This window comes from Ixodes scapularis, unplaced genomic scaffold, assembly GCF_016920785.2.
Source record: "Ixodes scapularis isolate PalLabHiFi unplaced genomic scaffold, ASM1692078v2 PGA_scaffold2__306_contigs__length_199485367, whole genome shotgun sequence".
Taxonomy (NCBI): domain Eukaryota; kingdom Metazoa; phylum Arthropoda; class Arachnida; order Ixodida; family Ixodidae; genus Ixodes; species Ixodes scapularis.
Genome location: NW_024609857.1, coordinates 7,101,880 through 7,118,813, shown reverse-complemented (window position 1 = coordinate 7,118,813; position 16,934 = coordinate 7,101,880). Strand labels below are relative to the sequence as shown.

Below are 16,934 nucleotides of genomic sequence, written 5' to 3'. Positions count from 1 at the left end.
CTCAAGCATATATCCCCGACCCTCACCCAAAGGCTTCATTATGCTTTTAGGTGGGGGTCCTGTAAAAGCCAAATCGGGGCTGAAAGGGGTTAATGCCAAATATAATGATTCAAATTTAAGGTGTTAGATGGCAGAGAAATGACAAACAGGGTGAGACAAGCGTGGTCATGGCAAAGTATGGAGTGCTGATTGAGGTAACCTCACCGTCAAACTTTGGCACCATTAAATAATGAGAGATGACCCAGTAACAAAAATTTACTCGCAGCAATGGCTGCTACAAGCCATCAGCACGAGCTAGCTAGCGAGCGCAATAGTGTCATCACAGCCATAGAATGCTGCTATCTATAAAAATGGAACCCTTAGCCTCGACAACTTCATAGTAAAAAATACAACTATGTATTAAACCGATAAATGTAATGATGCCACTGTCGCTTTTCTCCCTGGCCAGAAATAATTTGGTAAGCAAGAGACGAGCAAGACTGACTCGGCAAGGACAGCAACCCTCACAGCACTAACAAGCACACGGCAATTGAGAGCATGCAGAATTAAAGGGCATACCACACCTGGAGTTGGCGGTTTCACCGGTCCCTGTTTTTGCGACTGGATCTCTTACCCGACCCCTGGCTCTCAGAGCTGTGCCGGCGCCGACGATGGCTGCGGCTACGGCTACGACTCTTCCTACGGCTCGACCGCTTCCGGCTTCTAGACCGGCTTCTGCGACGTTTCCGGCTTCCAGAGTCGCTGCTCTCGCTGCTGCTTGCGCTGCGCCGCCGATGCTTGCGGCTCTTTTCCTTTCGGTCGCGCGATCGGCTACGATGCTTGCCACGCTTCCGGCTCTCGCTGCGGCTACGACTTCGCGAGCTGCTGCTGTGCCGTTCGCGCTTCTTCGCCTTCTTGTCTCTGGAGCGGCTGCGGCTACGGCTCTTCCTCTTGGGGGACCTGCGAGACGAGCTTCGGCTCGAGCCCGACTTCCGTGTCTCGTCCTGCTTGCTTGAGCTTTTGGAGCCTTTTCTGCCAGAGCTCTTGGACTCCTGCTTTGCTGCCTCTTTGTCCCTCCGCGATGTCCTCTCCTTGCCCTCGGACTCTCTGTCCTCTGGGGTGCTGCTGCTCGCCTCTTCTAGCCTCTCTGCCGCCGCCACTTCCGCATTCTCCTCGGCCTTCCTGTCCGATTCCTCGGGGCTTGAGGCTCCAGGAGAGGAGTCGTGCTCCAAGTCGCCCGTCGAGCTCTTGTCTGCTAAAAACACAACAGGGATGGCTACTTAGCCCTGCAAGAGAAATGTGCTCGAAGGTCTTTCGACTAGAGATCAAGAGTGCAAGCAGCATAAATGTGTTGTCTTTCATGGGTTGTAAGTAAGACCTTGGCAAGATTTGACCTCCTTTCATACTACACCTCAGATTCACGATATATGTGAATCTGAGGTGTTTAGGTCAGATATATTTCCTACATCACATATATTGCCCTACATGCAGTAAACCGATCGTGGCCATATTTAATAGCAATCTATATTTATACGGATCAACAGCACGCAGCTAGGTCAACAATGTCTGAGCACAACCGACTTTGGCTCTCCCGACTCGATCGTTTGTTGCTTCTAGGTTCGGTCGAGTCAGGTTTACTCAACGAAGATTGCAGCATCACAACTGCATTCATCTACACAAGTTTGGGCCGCCTTTCTATCATCCAAATTGGACTCCGCATTATGTCAGAACACAATGTTCAGGCGAGGAGGCACACGAAAGAAAGCACGAGGCTCGAAGAAATAAAAGGTCTTCCGTCTCGACGCTTGGCGGGTTGAACCGACTTCCGGAGTACGGAACCCTTTTCTCTTTGACACTGCCTACTTCTACACGGTCTCTTCGAATACTTCAAGACTGAGTCACGCCGTTGCCAATTGATTCTCAGACTAGCGGTTGCAGCGTACACTGGCCAAACAATATCCCTCAGCAGCGTCAAAATGCGGGTTTTCGTTTCTCTCGAAGGGGGACGGATGTGCGCTTGTTCTCACCTTGTCCGGTGCTACGAGCGCCCCCGTCTTCCGTTACCTGGTCTGCCCCCCCCAGCCGCTGCTCGTGCTGCCGCTGCTCTTGCTGCCGCTGCTTCTCCCGCTCCAGCCGGTCTGCTTCGTCCAGCTCGGCCGTCATGCGGCGCTCCCACTCGAAGAAGGCCTCCCTCTTCTCCTGGATGGCCCGCTCCAGCTCCTCGTCAGAGTCCTCCTCCCCGCTGCCCTCCTCGCTGCTCGACTCGCTGTCGCTCCCGTAGCCCCTCAGCCCGCCTGTGTTCCGGCAAGGGGGGGGGGGGGGGGGGGGGGGGGGGGGGGGGGGGGGGAGAGGAACGACCGGGCACGCACCGTGCATCAGTGGGCAGCGACGATAACCTGGCCATCGCACAAATCTATAGGGTGTCCCCCCAAAAATTTACGAGGTTTTTCTCGCCTCAAAAATAAACTATGCACCGCTGAATACTCATAGTGGCTGACAAAGCCCTCAAATAATGTCCAGCACATCTCGGGGTTCTCTGCACTGCGTAGGCAAACCGCCCATAGCAGAGAGCTCAAACTTCACTAAAAAGTAGCCCTGGTACTAAAGTCAGCTTCAACCTGATATGCTACCTAGATCAAAAGTAAGATGCGATTTCTTGAAGATTATAGGTCACGGGTTATCATCTCCCATCGGTAGAGGACATAGGTCGGCTGTACGACACTGCAACTTATACAGTAAAACCTCGTTATAACAAAATGGGATATAACAAACTAATGGATATAACAAAGCAATCATAATTCCCCTTGCTTGCTAATAGGGAAGAAATGGACATTGCCTATAACAAACTAATGGTTATAACGAAATAATTATGATCGCTCCTTCAACTTTGTTATAACGAGGTTTTATTGTAGATGGCGCTAGCTGTCTAACCGATGCGAGGGCAGTTTTCACAATCTTCATGGAGAGTAACCACTGCGCAAGACTGGTGGTTAGTGCCATCTATGACCCGTGCTGCCAAGTAGCCAGCTTATGTCTGCTACCTATGGAGGATGGTGGCCTTTCATCCAGATCTTCAAAAATTGAAATCACTTTAGATTTCGTTTAAGCGAAAAGTTGGGCCGAAACTTTTGTTTCCTGCCGTCGTCATTAGGGCTGTCTCCTGTCCTGCAATGTGCCGTTCAACAGACCCCATTCAAAAGTCTGCCTTATGTTGGCAGCTGCGGAAACCCTGCACAATGGCGAACCGCAATGTTGCGGCACACTTTATGCACTTGGTTGGATAAGAAGGCAAGAGAACACCCACAGAAAAGGCGATGAGCCCAGTGACTTAGCGCTTTCGGCACTGTTTCATTGGCTCATCGGCTCCTAGCGCTGGCCACACTCTGACGTTTGCCATTTTATCGAATGATTTGCACGTTCCACAATGTCATTTGATTCGCCACTGTGCAGTGGTTCCAGCTTTCTAATAATCCACACGATTTTCAAAAGGGGTCTATAATGCCTCTTACAGAACCGGTTTGCTCATAGGTGACTATTCTCGTTATGCCCGAGTGATGGCGACTTCGGTGGAATTTTTTTTCAAACCTCTTTTCGTACCTGTGTCTTTACGACTACTAACTGCTACGAATTTTGTGTACAATGATGCAGCACTATTTGGTCACTCGGTATCATTGCATTTTCCTGCCAAACCTCCAAAAAGTAAAAACAGCTACAGCCACTGGGTCTGTTCAACTTAACAAGGGCTTTTGAACCTGTTCAAGCCAAATCTTAAGTATAGGAGTTCAAGCAGTAAAAAAGTAACGTCAGTGGCTCCACTTTTGGTGGAATAAATACACTGGTTCCTGTGAGCTTCACTAGTTCATGCAAATGTATTTCATCGTAAAAAAATCCCACAGCACCTATTGGTTGGAGCAACAAACTCTAAGAAAAGAGGTTCAAAAAAGTTTCCACTAGAGTTGCGAGTAGTACACCAAAAGTCGGCAAAACAAGGCGTCGAAAGACGTTGAAAATGAGCATTTGTGTGATGCTTTCTACAGCAAAGCAATGCAGACTTTTAACTGTGGTCAAAATAAGAAAGCAGAAGCACAACCACAGTCCTAGCTGTCGAAAAGGTATCAAGGAGCAGCACAACACCAGCCGATTAACTACGAGAAAAAGGTTTAGAACTGAAAATTCCAGAGATCAAAGTCAATGCCTTTTGTCGTAAAGTGTTAATAAATTCCTACCCTATCCCTTTAAAAATTGCACACAAGCATCAAGGTCAATGCTGCACTTGAAGAAAAACGAAGCACAAAAAAAAGGTTTATGAATGTGCAAGTTCAACTAAAGGTTCAGCTCACGAATTTGCAAATAATGCTGCAAACTATTGGTTTTGTGCTTTACTCCCCTTGCCCATTTCCAATGAGCCCACTTCCCAGCAAAAAAAAAAAAAAAAAAAAAAAAAAAAAAAAAAAGTCTCTTCCAAAAAACTGTGCACTTCCCAATTGGTAAAAAAAGGTTACTCACCGAGTCCGGTAGCAATATTTGCCAAAGCTGAGGATGATCTGAGCTGGCGGGCGGGAGCTTTTGCAGCAATACAGAAGAACCCTTTTTAGTGCACTACACAGAAAAGACATTCTAAACAAGAAAACCACGTCGCTTCGCCGTCACAAGCACGTTTCCCAGGCAGGCCGAGCAAAAGAGGCACTGCGACGAAATCATGAAAGATGCGTTGCCGTTTTTGGACACTATACTTTAGTACAGTTTATACTTGGCATCAACTTCTTCGTGGTTTGTTGTCAAGACTACCTTAGAATCCAGAGGGCTGCAGCCCCACACTGCTGCGCAAGCGTGTGGCTTTGTCTTGCGTCTTATTCACGTCTGTTCACGCAAGTGGCTTTGACATTGCCGTGGAACCCGCGCTAGTCTTGACAACGTAGTATAAAGATGTTGATGCTGAGTATAGAGTAAACAAATACTAGTTCTTGGCTTCTTGGCCTTTGTCCCTCTTACTCGAAACTAAAATCCCCTGGATTTTCATTAGGTTTCTATTAAATTAGTGGCAATGTTCGCCAGCAAAGGGTAGCCGATAGCTAGCTGGTTCGCTAGAGTATATACATGAATTACAGAAAAGCTGCAATTATAACATGACATACAGTAATACAGTTGCTGAAATGTACCGACTGATTTGTTTCTTGTCATCATCAGCATCAATAAAGAGTCAGAGCGAATGTGTCTTAAACAAATTATTCAAAAGGCTAAAATTTTCTCGCGACAATGGCCTGGACGCAATTTCACGGGCAGCACTTCGTGTACAATCGAACCTCGAAAAGAAAAAAAAATCCAATTCCGTGTAAAGATTTGCGCTTTATTGCATCGCCAGGAAATTCCATGGGAGCAAACAACGAGGGAAACGGGGACAACGCAGAGTACACAGTGTTCAGGGACGAGGCCGCATTGACACATTCCCAAAAGGCTACCTTTCTGGATGGCTTTCTGGAGCACTTCTTTGGCCAGGGAAAGCACTTCCTCATTCGTCACTTCCAGCAGCAGCTCAGTCAGCATTCTTCGCACCTTGAGCATCTGCGAAAGAAAGCAAAAAAAAAAACAAAAAAACAATATTATTCTTTTTAAATGCAAATGATTTTCTTGTTTTAGGCAAAATAAGGGTAAAGATATCATTACACTATCTCTCTCTTTTTCTGATTGCAAAGAGATACTCCCTTCTCCCCCCTCCTTTTTCAGTTTCTAAAATAGGAAAGCAGCTTCTCAACAAGCACATGTCAGATGCTGACCAAACCTAATACACCGCAGCAATAAAGAACTGCAATATTTTTTGCAAAGTAAGGCTACTAATAAAATATGGACAAAGCAGACAACATTGCCGACTCCCGCTGACTTCGCCATAAGACCAAGTTTGACTGCGTTACGGGACTACTCAACATGGGCTTTCAAACTATTCCCTGGCACATAGTTGCTCCCTGCACCACCCCCCCCAAGGTGATCCTCTAGCTTCCAACTTACCTCGCATGCCCCTAGTGAAGAGTTTTCCCAGTTTGAGCAAAATTTAAAAGTAGCCTGAGCCACGCATCAATCACCATGTCTTTGAGTCGAACTCTTCCACCCCTCTCCTCAGTGGTGCATAACATCGGTAGCAAAGTGTGGAAGCTCCTAAATTGCTTTGCCGCAAGACCGTACTCGGCTCTCAGTCGTAGTTAGCCGAGGGTGTCCCTCGATTCAAAGCATCTGAGAAAGGCTGCAATCTATACTTCATCTCGGCTTACGACGGGCCACAGCCAGACCTAAGGGCCGCCGGGTCCAATCGCGAGCCAGTTATAAACTACACGGTACAGTGCTCCCACATGCTTTCTAACTTGCTCGCAATTGGACCCCGTTAGTTACAGTTTTAGCCGTGGTACGTCGTAGGCCGAGACGAAGTGCAGCGTCTTTCCGAGCGGTCCGAGAACGTCCGAAGCAAGAACCGCGAAGAGAGGGAAGAGCTTTTGGTCACCAGTTCCTGCTGGCGCTCCTCAGCGGTGCGGAAGCGGAACTCCTCGGTGCGAGGCTCGAGCGGCTCCTCGTCGGGCGAAGCGTCCCGAGCCGTCTGCAGGCCGTTGCGCTTCGGGGAAGGGCGCCGGCCGCGCTGGCCGTCGCTGAACATGTCCACGCCCTCCCCCTTCTCGTCCTCGGAGTCCGAATCCTGTGACAGAAGGAGGTGCCGGGAGAGGCGAAGGATGAGCACGGAAACCCAGTGGCACGGGAGATCTAGTCAGATATCTTATATATATATATATATATATATATATATATATATACATGTCTTATATCAGCAAACACAAAAGAAACACCATGCTAAGGTGCAAAGTTTTTTTGCACATAACCAAAAATAAAGCTTTATTGCTTAGGCAAGTGAGGGCTTACGAAACCCTAAGAGCGCCTTTGCAGACTTTCGTTTGAGGTCCATCGCTATAGGACATCGCTCGTCCGATGTTCCGTGAAAAGTGCTTTGAGGCACCGGAGAGGAACCTTGAGGAGACTCACGAATTTGGACTTGAGGGGGTCGCTGTCTTGCTGGGCCTTCTTGTTCAGTCTCTCCCTGTGCTCCGCCTCTGCCCTCTCCCTTTCCAGCCTGCGCAGCTTCTCCCTCTCCATCTTCTCCAGACCCTCCCGGATCCAGGCCGGCAGGCTCTTGCGCTTGGCCGCGTCTGCGAAGGAGACACACCAACGTCGATTTCCCGAGGCACACCTCGTTAAAAAAAAAAAGGCAAGGTTTATGGCATCCGCTAGACCTCATTTAAAGGAATTTTTAACGCAGAATGCGTTTGAGCCCTCGGACACCCGAGGAAAGTGCGACAGGGCGCCAAGAAAAACCAACACCCGCCCGCCAAATTAAGAACCTTTGTCTCACTAAATTTAACGGACTCGTGTCTTTTTAAATTTAGTGGACGGCATTCACACGAAATCTTTGGCGTGACAGTGAACGACCGACCTGACATTGTGCAACGCTGGCACCACCATGCGATCGCATCGTGTGATGTCAGGTCACATGATGTCGCACGTTGTTACCTTGTACGACACCACTAAATTTGTCACACTTATTTCTGTCTGCGTCACACTAAATTTAGCACAGCTTCTAAGCTCACAAAAGCTCATAAACAAACTTCTGGCGCAGCTCAAAACACGCCAGACATTCTGTGTCTCTCGACTCGATCTGCAGAATTGAGACAAATTAATTTATATTTTCTGAGTTGGCCAAATTTTACACGAATACACTCTTTCACGTTTTGTAAAGCCCAAACTGGGCATCGGGCGTCTTTTGAGGCTCATAAATGTAGCATTGCGGACAATACGGGCTGAAGCGGTCCTTTGTGCTTCTCTGGCGTACCTGCCAGTTTTTGAGAGAGCCGTGGTTCAAATTAGGATTGGAATGCGAAGTTGAGGTCCCATGCTTGGGACTATTTGACAAATTGAAAGACATCAGAGCTTGCGGGTTCCGCAGATGCATAAAAAGGCGGGATCAGGCGCTTCGGCTCGTGTTGTCTGCGTAGGTACTTCTATTAGCCTTACAAGACATGCGGAAGGGGCATAACTCGCTTAGGAAGATAGGCGTACGGCTCCCCGTAAAACGGTCGTTCTGGATTCGGACAAATACGGGAAGCAGGCTAGAGCGAGATCTGCATGATGGAATGGTCACTGACCCAGCTGGGGCGTCTCCTCCTCGAGGAAGGGCAGCTGGACGTCCTCCCTCAACTCCCGCCTATCCTTCCTCAGGAAGGGTGGAGGGCAGGGGTTGGACCCCATGCCCCAGTACTGGCCATAGGAGCCCTGGCCAGGACCGCCGTAACTCGGTGGAGGCAGCTGAAAGCAACAAGAGCATTTTCGACAGGGAACAACCTTGGCGTGGCAGCCCAAGTTTCGCTCAGAAACTCGGTCCCGGAAAGGACGAGTATCGTTGAGCAATTTCGGCTTTCGCTTCCAATATTTCTAAAAGTTTCTTTTTCTTACAGTCACAACAGTATCAGAATGTTGGGGCGTCTCTTTCGAACGCTCGTTGCCCTCCGTCGTGTTTTGACTGTGCGTGCATGCTCAAGGTCCACGAGATGACCCAGCAAAGTAAGGGAGAGTGTGCCGTAGACAAGTGAAAAACCTCGCTGCCATTCTCATCTTGACTACACCAGGTGTGAGTGCCTTTATGTTTTGTTTGTACATTATGTACACAATAACAGACAATACCCAACAAAAACAAAGAGCTGCTACCCCAATCGCCATGTTTTGTTTGCCATCTGTTTTATATCTGCAAGCGGGAATGGTAAAAAAAAAAATTAACTTTCATTTAACGTAGAAAAAGAAAAACATTCCAACGTTCAGTGAAAACCTTCCTTTTTGTTTGCATGTTCTTATGTTCTTCCATAAGAGTATTTGGCACTTTCTTTGCCCCATTCATTCTCCTGTGTTTGTCCTCGTGCAACCAGTCCTTCGACGATTCTGAACAACCGGCAATACAAATAAAAAAACATAAAATAAAGGATGTTCTGTTTCAGCATATCGCAGCAACAAATGGCTAAAGGTATGGTCCCACTAAACCACTGAGAGCACCAGAGCGAGGCAGGTCATCTCGCTCCTTGCGAGAACACCCCCTTAATGTGTCGTGTGCCTTGCATCGACACTCCTATTGGCTCACAAGGCCCCTAGCTTTGACCGCATTTAGAGTTATGGTACAATTAAGTGTAGTTCTCGCGAGTGCTCAATAAAGCCACACATATGCGGTTTCACAATTTTCAAGATGTACAAATGGGGCCACTGCCTAGAGAAGAGACCAGACCTTGCACACCAACAGCAGCCCAAAGAGAGCTCTCTCCCACAACCCTGCAAAACACTGGCAAGACAAAAAAAAAAAAATTACTGCAGAAACTATTTTTGTTGCTTGTCATGAATTGCGATAGCATTCGTCTAGGACGACCTCAAGAACGACGTCTAGAACGGCCTCTAGGCCGATCTTAGGGACGCCCTCAAGGACGACCTCTAGGTCAACCTCGAAGGCGACGTCGATTATGACGTCAAGGTCATGAGTTTGAAGAGGGTGCAAATCTGAAGGAGTGCGAGAATGTGAGCTCAAATGGTCTACTGCGCATACCTACTGTGCATTAGGAGGCTAGAAAGTACAAAAAATCCAGTGGGGGGGGGGGGGGGTATCGCATTAAAATATCCACAGTCATAGAGGTTTTTCAAGGTCTAGTCACGGCCCACTCACGTCCAAGTGTCCGTAGGGGCCATACTGGTCGGCCGCCCCACCGCCGTGATTGTAGTCGTAGCTCTGAGACGCCAGCGGCTGGCTCGACGATACGTGCCCGTAGTCAAAGGTCTCCTTCTCAGACACCCCCAGGAGCGGTGGCTGGGGCACCACCACCGCAGGTGGCGGGGGCGGCGGGGGAGGGTGGGCCACGGGGGCCACCGCCGGCACCACGCTGCCCGCGGTCGCCCAGGGCTTGCCGTCTCCCACCACCCAGGTCGAGGCAGAGGAGTTGCCCCAGTAGCCCGCCGGTGCTGCACCGCCCCCGGAGGCCACGCCACCTTCAAAGAGGAGAACGACGTCTGCCGTGAAATTCCGAACGAATGCCCACGTTCGAGAGATTGTTTGTCCCGCCTTTCTCGCTGAAAAGTCTATAGACCAACACGCGGCCCTGACGTCACGCAGCTGCGGTGGCGCTGTCGACGGCACTGCACATGCGCAGACGCTTCACTTCACGTGAATTAGGTTTCTGCGCATGCGCAGTGCCCACACCTGCTGTGGGCAAATGCTGGCTTGTTTGTAAACAGCGTGTCGGTCTATAGGGTAAAAAGTGTCCAAATACAGTTAAGGCTGGTTCACTCATTTGAGACCGCTTATGACCGAGTGCCTTAGAGCCTCTCGGGATCTGCTATGGCGAGAAAATGCAATGGCGCCATCTATAGGCTAGCCGTGGAAAACTTGGCATTTCCGAATATTTCTCCTCTTTTTTGCACATCATTCCTTCATTATTGGCTCGAAAAGCTTTTGACAGTGTTATAATAAACTACAGTTTCTCCTAGATAGTATGTATGTTTGATCTAGAAAATACTGCAAAACCTTTGCTCTAGTGAAATGCAGCTCCAGAGTCGCCTTATAAATGGGGACAGCGTGATTTCTCGTCTTAAGAAATTTTAGGAGCCCGGTCTTCAGCAAAAGCAGGTGTACAAACGGCTCTTCGGAAAGGTTGAGACACCAACTCCTAAATTATTTAAGCAAAGCACTGAAACTGTTGCACAGCTCCTTTAAGAACCCAGCAGATGTTCCACCTCAAGCGTGAGCTTTCTGCCTTTGATAGGACTCAGTCGTACAGGCAGCCAGAGCCCAGTGGGGTGTTGGAGGCAGACCACCTGCTGGATTCTTAACCTGTCACCGACTACAGGTGGACTCCACTGCGTTGCAACCTCGAGAGGACGAGGAAGCCCGCGGCGTGCACGCACCTATCGGTGCCGGAGGTGGGGGTGGGGGCGGGGGCTTGTGGGGTGGCAGGGCAGGCACCACGGAGACCTGCTGCGGCTGCACGGGAGGCGGCACGGACATCCTCGGAGGCATGGACGCCATGAGATGCTGGGCCTGGGGCGGTAGTTCGACGCCGGGGTGCGTCTGCTGCATCTGGATCCATTGCTTGGCCAGCTGAGCCCAGTCCACTGAAAGGCCAAGTGCCAGACATCCATGTGAACCGGGACCAAGGAAGACGCCGGTCGCGCCAAAAGCGTGGCAACACGAGGGGCCCGACTCCCGTGGGCGTTATGGAAGCCAGACTGTATTCATCCTTTTTTCTAAGAGAAAAGGCTAAGAGCACAGGCTCAAAACAGCCCCGCTGCACGAGTCCATGTGCACTGGGCCCACCTATAAGCTATAAGCACTGGGGACACCATAAGCTTCTGCACGGAGCAGTCCCTCTAGCTGCAAAGAACAGTGAATGGAACGCGCGGTACTGAATGCTAGGAGTTTTGCAATGACAATGATGGTCAAACGTCAGAAGGAGCAGCTCTTACAATTTTAGTCTATTCTTCTCTCTTACAACAGGTGGGCATAATGGTCAGAAACAGCAATAAACATCAAAAAAGAAATGTTAAATTTCTGAGATCCCGTGGTTTGTACAACTCGCCTATAATTTTAAAACACGCAACATCAACTGACAAAGATGAGTTTTCATATCATCATCTTTTTCCCAAGGGAAATTGTTTCACTCCAATGGTTCTCAAAAATAAATTTTCCGGCAATTTAGAATGAAAGAAACCTCTGCCTGGCTTGCAGTTACAAGAATGATTGCGTAATAATTCTTTTGCAAAGCACCAACGCTGTAGCTTTTTTGGATTTTAGTTGTCCAACATATCTAAATGACTTAATTTCGTGAGGACCTAATTTTTGCGAATTAGAAAATGTTGCAAAAAATAGATTATGCAAATACACCGCCCCACAGTAACTAATACATAAGATACCACTCCCAATCACGAAATATTCCCAAATTCCATACTTTGCGAAATTTGTTAAATATTGAGTGTACGGAAATAGTTGTTTATAGTACCATGTCCAAGCTGTCTAACATTCATAACTTAAATTGGATTAAGGTTAAGCAAGAAATATGAGTCATTATATCTGGAACTCTTCACACATCCTGGAGTAAGCAAGAAATGCCGATACCTCCAGCTGGCAAGCTGAAATTTTCCTTAAAAGTGTTTATGTTCCGTTATAACAACTTTATGTGTCAAAAAAAGAAAAAGGCAAGCACGATTATTTTTTGTTCTTAAATGGCCAACCATCATTTACTAACACATGAAGTTTATTCGAGGAAGTTAGTTTCGAAAATTTTACCAGGTGAAAGTGAAAATTGCAGCTTGCAAGTTCGAGACACAGGTTTTTCTGACATCTTTATGCTACGCATATATGAATGCTTTGGGACGCAATATACTTGTAAAGCAGTATTAAATTCTGGGTTCAAGTAAGCAAACAAATAGACCGCATAGAACACACACACATGCACAAAAACAGACACGGAAAGCAGACACACAATGTGTTTTGCATCAAAAATGCCATTGCTAGGTACATTCTTTCGGTTGCATTCCCAATTTTCTTGTTTTTCTTTAATGGCTCTTTGTGTCTCTGCTTGAGCAGGGCTATACAGCAAACCTTAACGAAAAAAGAGCCAGAACTCTCTATATAAAAAAGTGGTGATGCAACATAAAATCCCTGTCACAACTGATAAGGGATATCCAGCCTTTATTGGAAGTAGCATTTCTACTGCAACAAGCCTTTCCTTTCAGATTGACGGTGTTACAAAGGTCACAATGTTCGACATGAGAGCAAGGTTACTGCGGAGATCTGATGCTACGTGTTCTACGGAAAGTTAAGAAAATTTGTTTGAGCGTGATTCTTACCTTGTTCGTGGGGAACATTTTGATACATGGAGGCATGAATCGGCCATTGATTCCACGGCCCAGATGGTCCAGACCACATGATTTCTATTTACTGCAGTTTTAATACTGAAGGGCAAAAAGTCAATGCACAGTCTCTCAAAAAGCTGAGGAGAAAGCAACGTTAGAGAAAACAAATGCATCGCACAAAGAAAAATTGTTGCCTGCAGAGACAACAAAATGCAAGTTTCAGTAAACATGACACTGCTAAACCGAATTTAGCGCTACAGTTTGTTTCACCACGGTGAATGCCAGGCTAGTAACCCAAATAATAAAATAAAACAATTTTTTGTTTTTCTGCAAAGTTGTTAAATTTACAACTGTGGGCGTCGCCATTTTTTAAATTTTTTCGAACTGAAAGTTTTTACTGATAACAATGAAAAAGTGATGCTAGCGGCAGGAAGGGGATTTTTCGCCGACTGATTATAGGCAGTTTTATGGCGTCAAGTGAATGCTTTTGGAAGCTGGTTCCAGCCCCCGTGCAGCAGCACGAAACAAATGTTCGGCACACTATGTTTTTAAGACTGCCTGCTCAAACCACAGGCCTGCCGCCAGCGAAGTCACGGCACTGAAAATGTTTGTTCTGGCATCACCTTCACTTGGCAATTTCATGAGAACTATAATTGTGAATTTCACAATACTAAATAAATCGCTGGAAGGGGTAAAGGCCGGGGATTCACATATTATAGCTGGGGTAGCTAAAAAAAATTTGCCAAAGTACCCCTTTAGAGGCAGCATGATTATGCCACAATCTTCAGTTTCAATCACACTTATGGTGAAATCAAGTATAGGTGCAATGGTGCAACCCACAGTGGCAACTTCTTGAGCAGTTATGCAATGGTGGAAGCTTGGCGACAAGAGGAACAGCACTACCTATACACCAACTCATGTTTACAAACAAACCGGAGCGCCCCTAGCGGACGCCATGGGCGCCGCGCATGCGCGGTGGGGGTGTGGGCAAGAAGCTCGCCGTCGCCCATAAACAAACCATTGAAATGCGATGTTGTCGGCGTCTGTGTGAGTCCCCCTGCTCTTTTTCGCATTCGAATTGTTGATGCTACGCCTTCCTCGCGATGCCCGACTACTTGAGCGGTGTCAGCGAAATTACCGAGGCTCGTTACACCGCGAAATTTCGCGTGGATAATGCGACATGTCGCGATTCATTCCGCGTGGACGCCGCAGTATGTACGCTAATACCTGATTCGCATGATGAAATTTCGCTCGCAATTTTCAGTCGCGACGCCGCTCGGGTTGCAAAAGTGTGAACTGTAGCTGAGATGGTCGACGTTGATACTGAAAATCGCAAGCAGAATCGGACCAAGTCAATTAGGCGTAGCAAGTCAGTGATGGTCACTGGTAACAATGATCAACATCTCCTTGTATCCACTGTTTACATCGAGCCTGCTTACCAACCTTCAAGCTTAAGTCTTTTGAGGCCTGCACTTACTTCTTATCGTAAGTACCGGGCCCACATTTGGTCTACGGGCCAGCGTCGCCTAAGAGAGCAGACGACAAGCAGAAACGTTTGAAAGAGCAGACGACAGTTCGAACGATCAGGCGGCCGTTTGAACTTGAAGACGCACTAAACGTAGTCCGCAGGTGGTCTGCACAACTTGACGGTTTTCTGGCGTTCATGTTGGAACAAAACAAATAAATCTGATGACCACAAGTGTCCGTGAATTCAACCCAGAGTGCTTCCCGCCCAAGCAATCGTTGTCCGACGGCGTCTGCTTTTCCCTTTTCACGGCACGGCAACCGAGCACGTGAAAACTGACCTTCAAGCCTTACTCGACACTTTTGGTACGGCCCCAGTCGCGATGTTCTGACGAGAAGGCAGGTTTTTGTCTGGTTCCTTTCAAAACAACGCAGGAATACACGTCTGGCATGGGGACTTCTGCCCACAGCCCTAGACCGTAAGTGCAACCGAAGTGCGACCGAAGCGCCACTACCGCGCCGTGACGTCACAGAGTTGAGTTGGTGTATAACGGCGCTGTGTGCCAGATTCAATGCTATTCACAGGGACAACGCTCCCAGGAAACAGGAACAGCTGCACACGCACATTTGTTTCCTTTCTTTGAACTGTCACCGAACGGTGTCGCTACACCACCGCATAGAAAACATTCTCCTCTAAAGCGAATTGGCCATCAATAACGAAAAAGTAGCGGCTCTCCCGTCGGTCGCTACGGTTAGTTATTCCGTGATTTTGCAGTACTCAGGCGAAATCCCGATTTGCAGCACTGATCGGGTAGGTGCACAATCAGTGCTGCACGATGTGCAAAAACTGGGCTTAGATGTAAATAGGCTGGAATCTATATTTTCTCAAGGATGAAAATGGCATGCTCTGATCTGGCGATTTCAAACCCTGATTAACCTCTGGCGACTATTAATTGCATTGCTACATCACGCAGCTAAGCATTTCGTTGTGGGTTAATTACACTTGAGTCAGTGACACACACTTACAAAAATCAAACAACTGTTTATACATTCCCTTATTTCCATTAATCACTTTTCAGAAAATACAGTTCTGGGTTCCGGACAACTAACTGCGTTCATCTATGAGAAGAATACAATATTACTGCCGTCGTTTACGTGTTCCCACAGGTGCTTTGGCGGCCAAAGAAAGGTTTTTTTATTAGTGATCGCGCTTCATAATACAATAGACACACCATCCAGAGCATTCTAGGAACAATTACAGGTTACCTTCTAAAAATATACATAAGATATATAATTACGCCCTGTAGTAAGCTCGTACAGGTAGAGACGTTCGACATTCCACATTTCGCAATCGCATCGCTTTCAAAGAGGCCGACTTTCGAGTAAATTTCGCGCGAAACGCTTTGCGTTTTACCCAAAGAAATTTAATCGTTAATCATGCACGAATATCTGTAACGGTTGCATCTTTATAAACATTGCAAGCTTGAAAGCATTTGATCACACGCGGCATGCACCTATGGTTTCTCTGCTACCCGATCGGATCGCGCACAAACACTGAGAGCTAGAGACACAGCGAAAGATTGTTTAAGAATGCATTTTCGGTGCCATTCAACAATGTACTAATTCTCTATAAACGTAATTTTGCTGGGTGTAAAAAAGGAATGGATGCTTTGTTTCTCCCACCATTTCCTCGCTACAAAATATACGACGTGCCATCCACCGGGTAAGGGGGTTTCTGAAATTTGATTGTTTTTTGTTTATAAACTGAGTATGCCTGAACACGAAACAGGCGCACACGATTATCAATCAAATGTCAATCGAGAAAGCGACAGAGTTTCGGAGGGGAGAAAAACAAAAAGAAGCCACAACTTACCTCGAGAGTAGAGGGCGAGCGAGCGTCGACAGAATGAAGCTCGCGAAACTCCGCCGAAAATGCGGGAGGCAATCCTAACGATCTATTAGATCTACATTTATTATTTACATCGCTAAATTAACGAGGATCGTTCAAACGGCAATACACAGCGCTCAAACACAGCCAACATCACACGCCGAAGAGCACCCGTTCTTCCAGCACATTTCCAAAATCCAAAATGGCGGATCTCATAAGTGACGAATGGCAATGAGGGTAATCAACGCGAAAATAATGTTCTCATGTGCTGTACAGGATGTTAGCTAACGCCATCTATCCATATATGTTTGCGTTTTAGTTTTTATTTTTCTTTATTCACGTCATATTTTTTTATTTTTTTTTACGCGCCTGCGACGTTTTTTTTTTGTTTTTTTTTTTTTGGGAGCGACCGCCCTGATGCAAAAGGATTTTTGTGCAACTGAATACTGAATACGTTGTACGTTTTTGTTTGCTAAAATACAATGCTCCATATTCAGATAATTTAGAAGAATAAACCATAGTAATCCTATGAAATCAGAAACCACCAAAAATTTCAATTTCAACCCGGAATATTTGTTTCTTGGCGCCTCAAAAATACGATGAAACTGCCCATGCAGCCTAAATTTGTAATCGTTACAGAAGAGTACGAGCACAAGTACAATGACAAGGATTTTCTGAATTGCCTTTTAAC

The 16,934-nt window shown here is 47.1% G+C and overlaps 1 protein-coding gene across 3 annotated transcripts; it reads right to left on the bottom strand.

Annotated features, from left to right (window-relative positions):
- Positions 1–563: 563 nt before the first annotated feature.
- On the bottom strand, positions 564–16,459 carry LOC8050515 (arginine/serine-rich protein PNISR). Of its 3 annotated transcripts, none has more exons than XM_029978845.4 (11): positions 16,229–16,459; positions 12,886–12,990; positions 10,945–11,151; positions 9,710–10,029; positions 8,157–8,316; positions 7,000–7,163; positions 6,470–6,658; positions 5,439–5,541; positions 4,486–4,542; positions 2,007–2,273; positions 564–1,234 (listed from the first exon to the last, which is right to left on the bottom strand). In XM_029978845.4, exons 2-11 carry the CDS (start codon positions 12,962–12,964, stop codon positions 579–581), a joined length of 2,202 nt encoding a protein of 733 aa, XP_029834705.2. In that variant the 5' UTR covers positions 12,965–12,990; positions 16,229–16,459; the 3' UTR covers positions 564–578. The 3 variants fall into 3 exon arrangements, with proteins under 3 accessions (XP_029834705.2, XP_040075029.1, XP_040075028.1); XM_040219095.3 differs by having other exon boundaries at positions 564–1,231; positions 16,229–16,446; XM_040219094.3 differs by lacking the exon at positions 16,229–16,459 and having other exon boundaries at positions 12,886–13,450.
- Positions 16,460–16,934: the final 475 nt, after the last annotated feature.

Coding starts and splice junctions, on each gene's coding strand:
- LOC8050515 (XM_029978845.4), bottom strand. CDS start 12,964: ATGTGGTCTGGACCATCTGGGCCGTGGAATCAATGGCCGATTCATGCC. Junction 7,164..8,156: donor GGAGGAGACGCCCCAGCTGG/GTCAGTGACCAT, acceptor TCTCCTTCGCAG/ACGCGGCCAAGCGCAAGAGC. Junction 6,659..6,999: donor ACCCCCTCAAGTCCAAATTC/GTGAGTCTCCTC, acceptor CTTCTGTCACAG/GATTCGGACTCCGAGGACGA.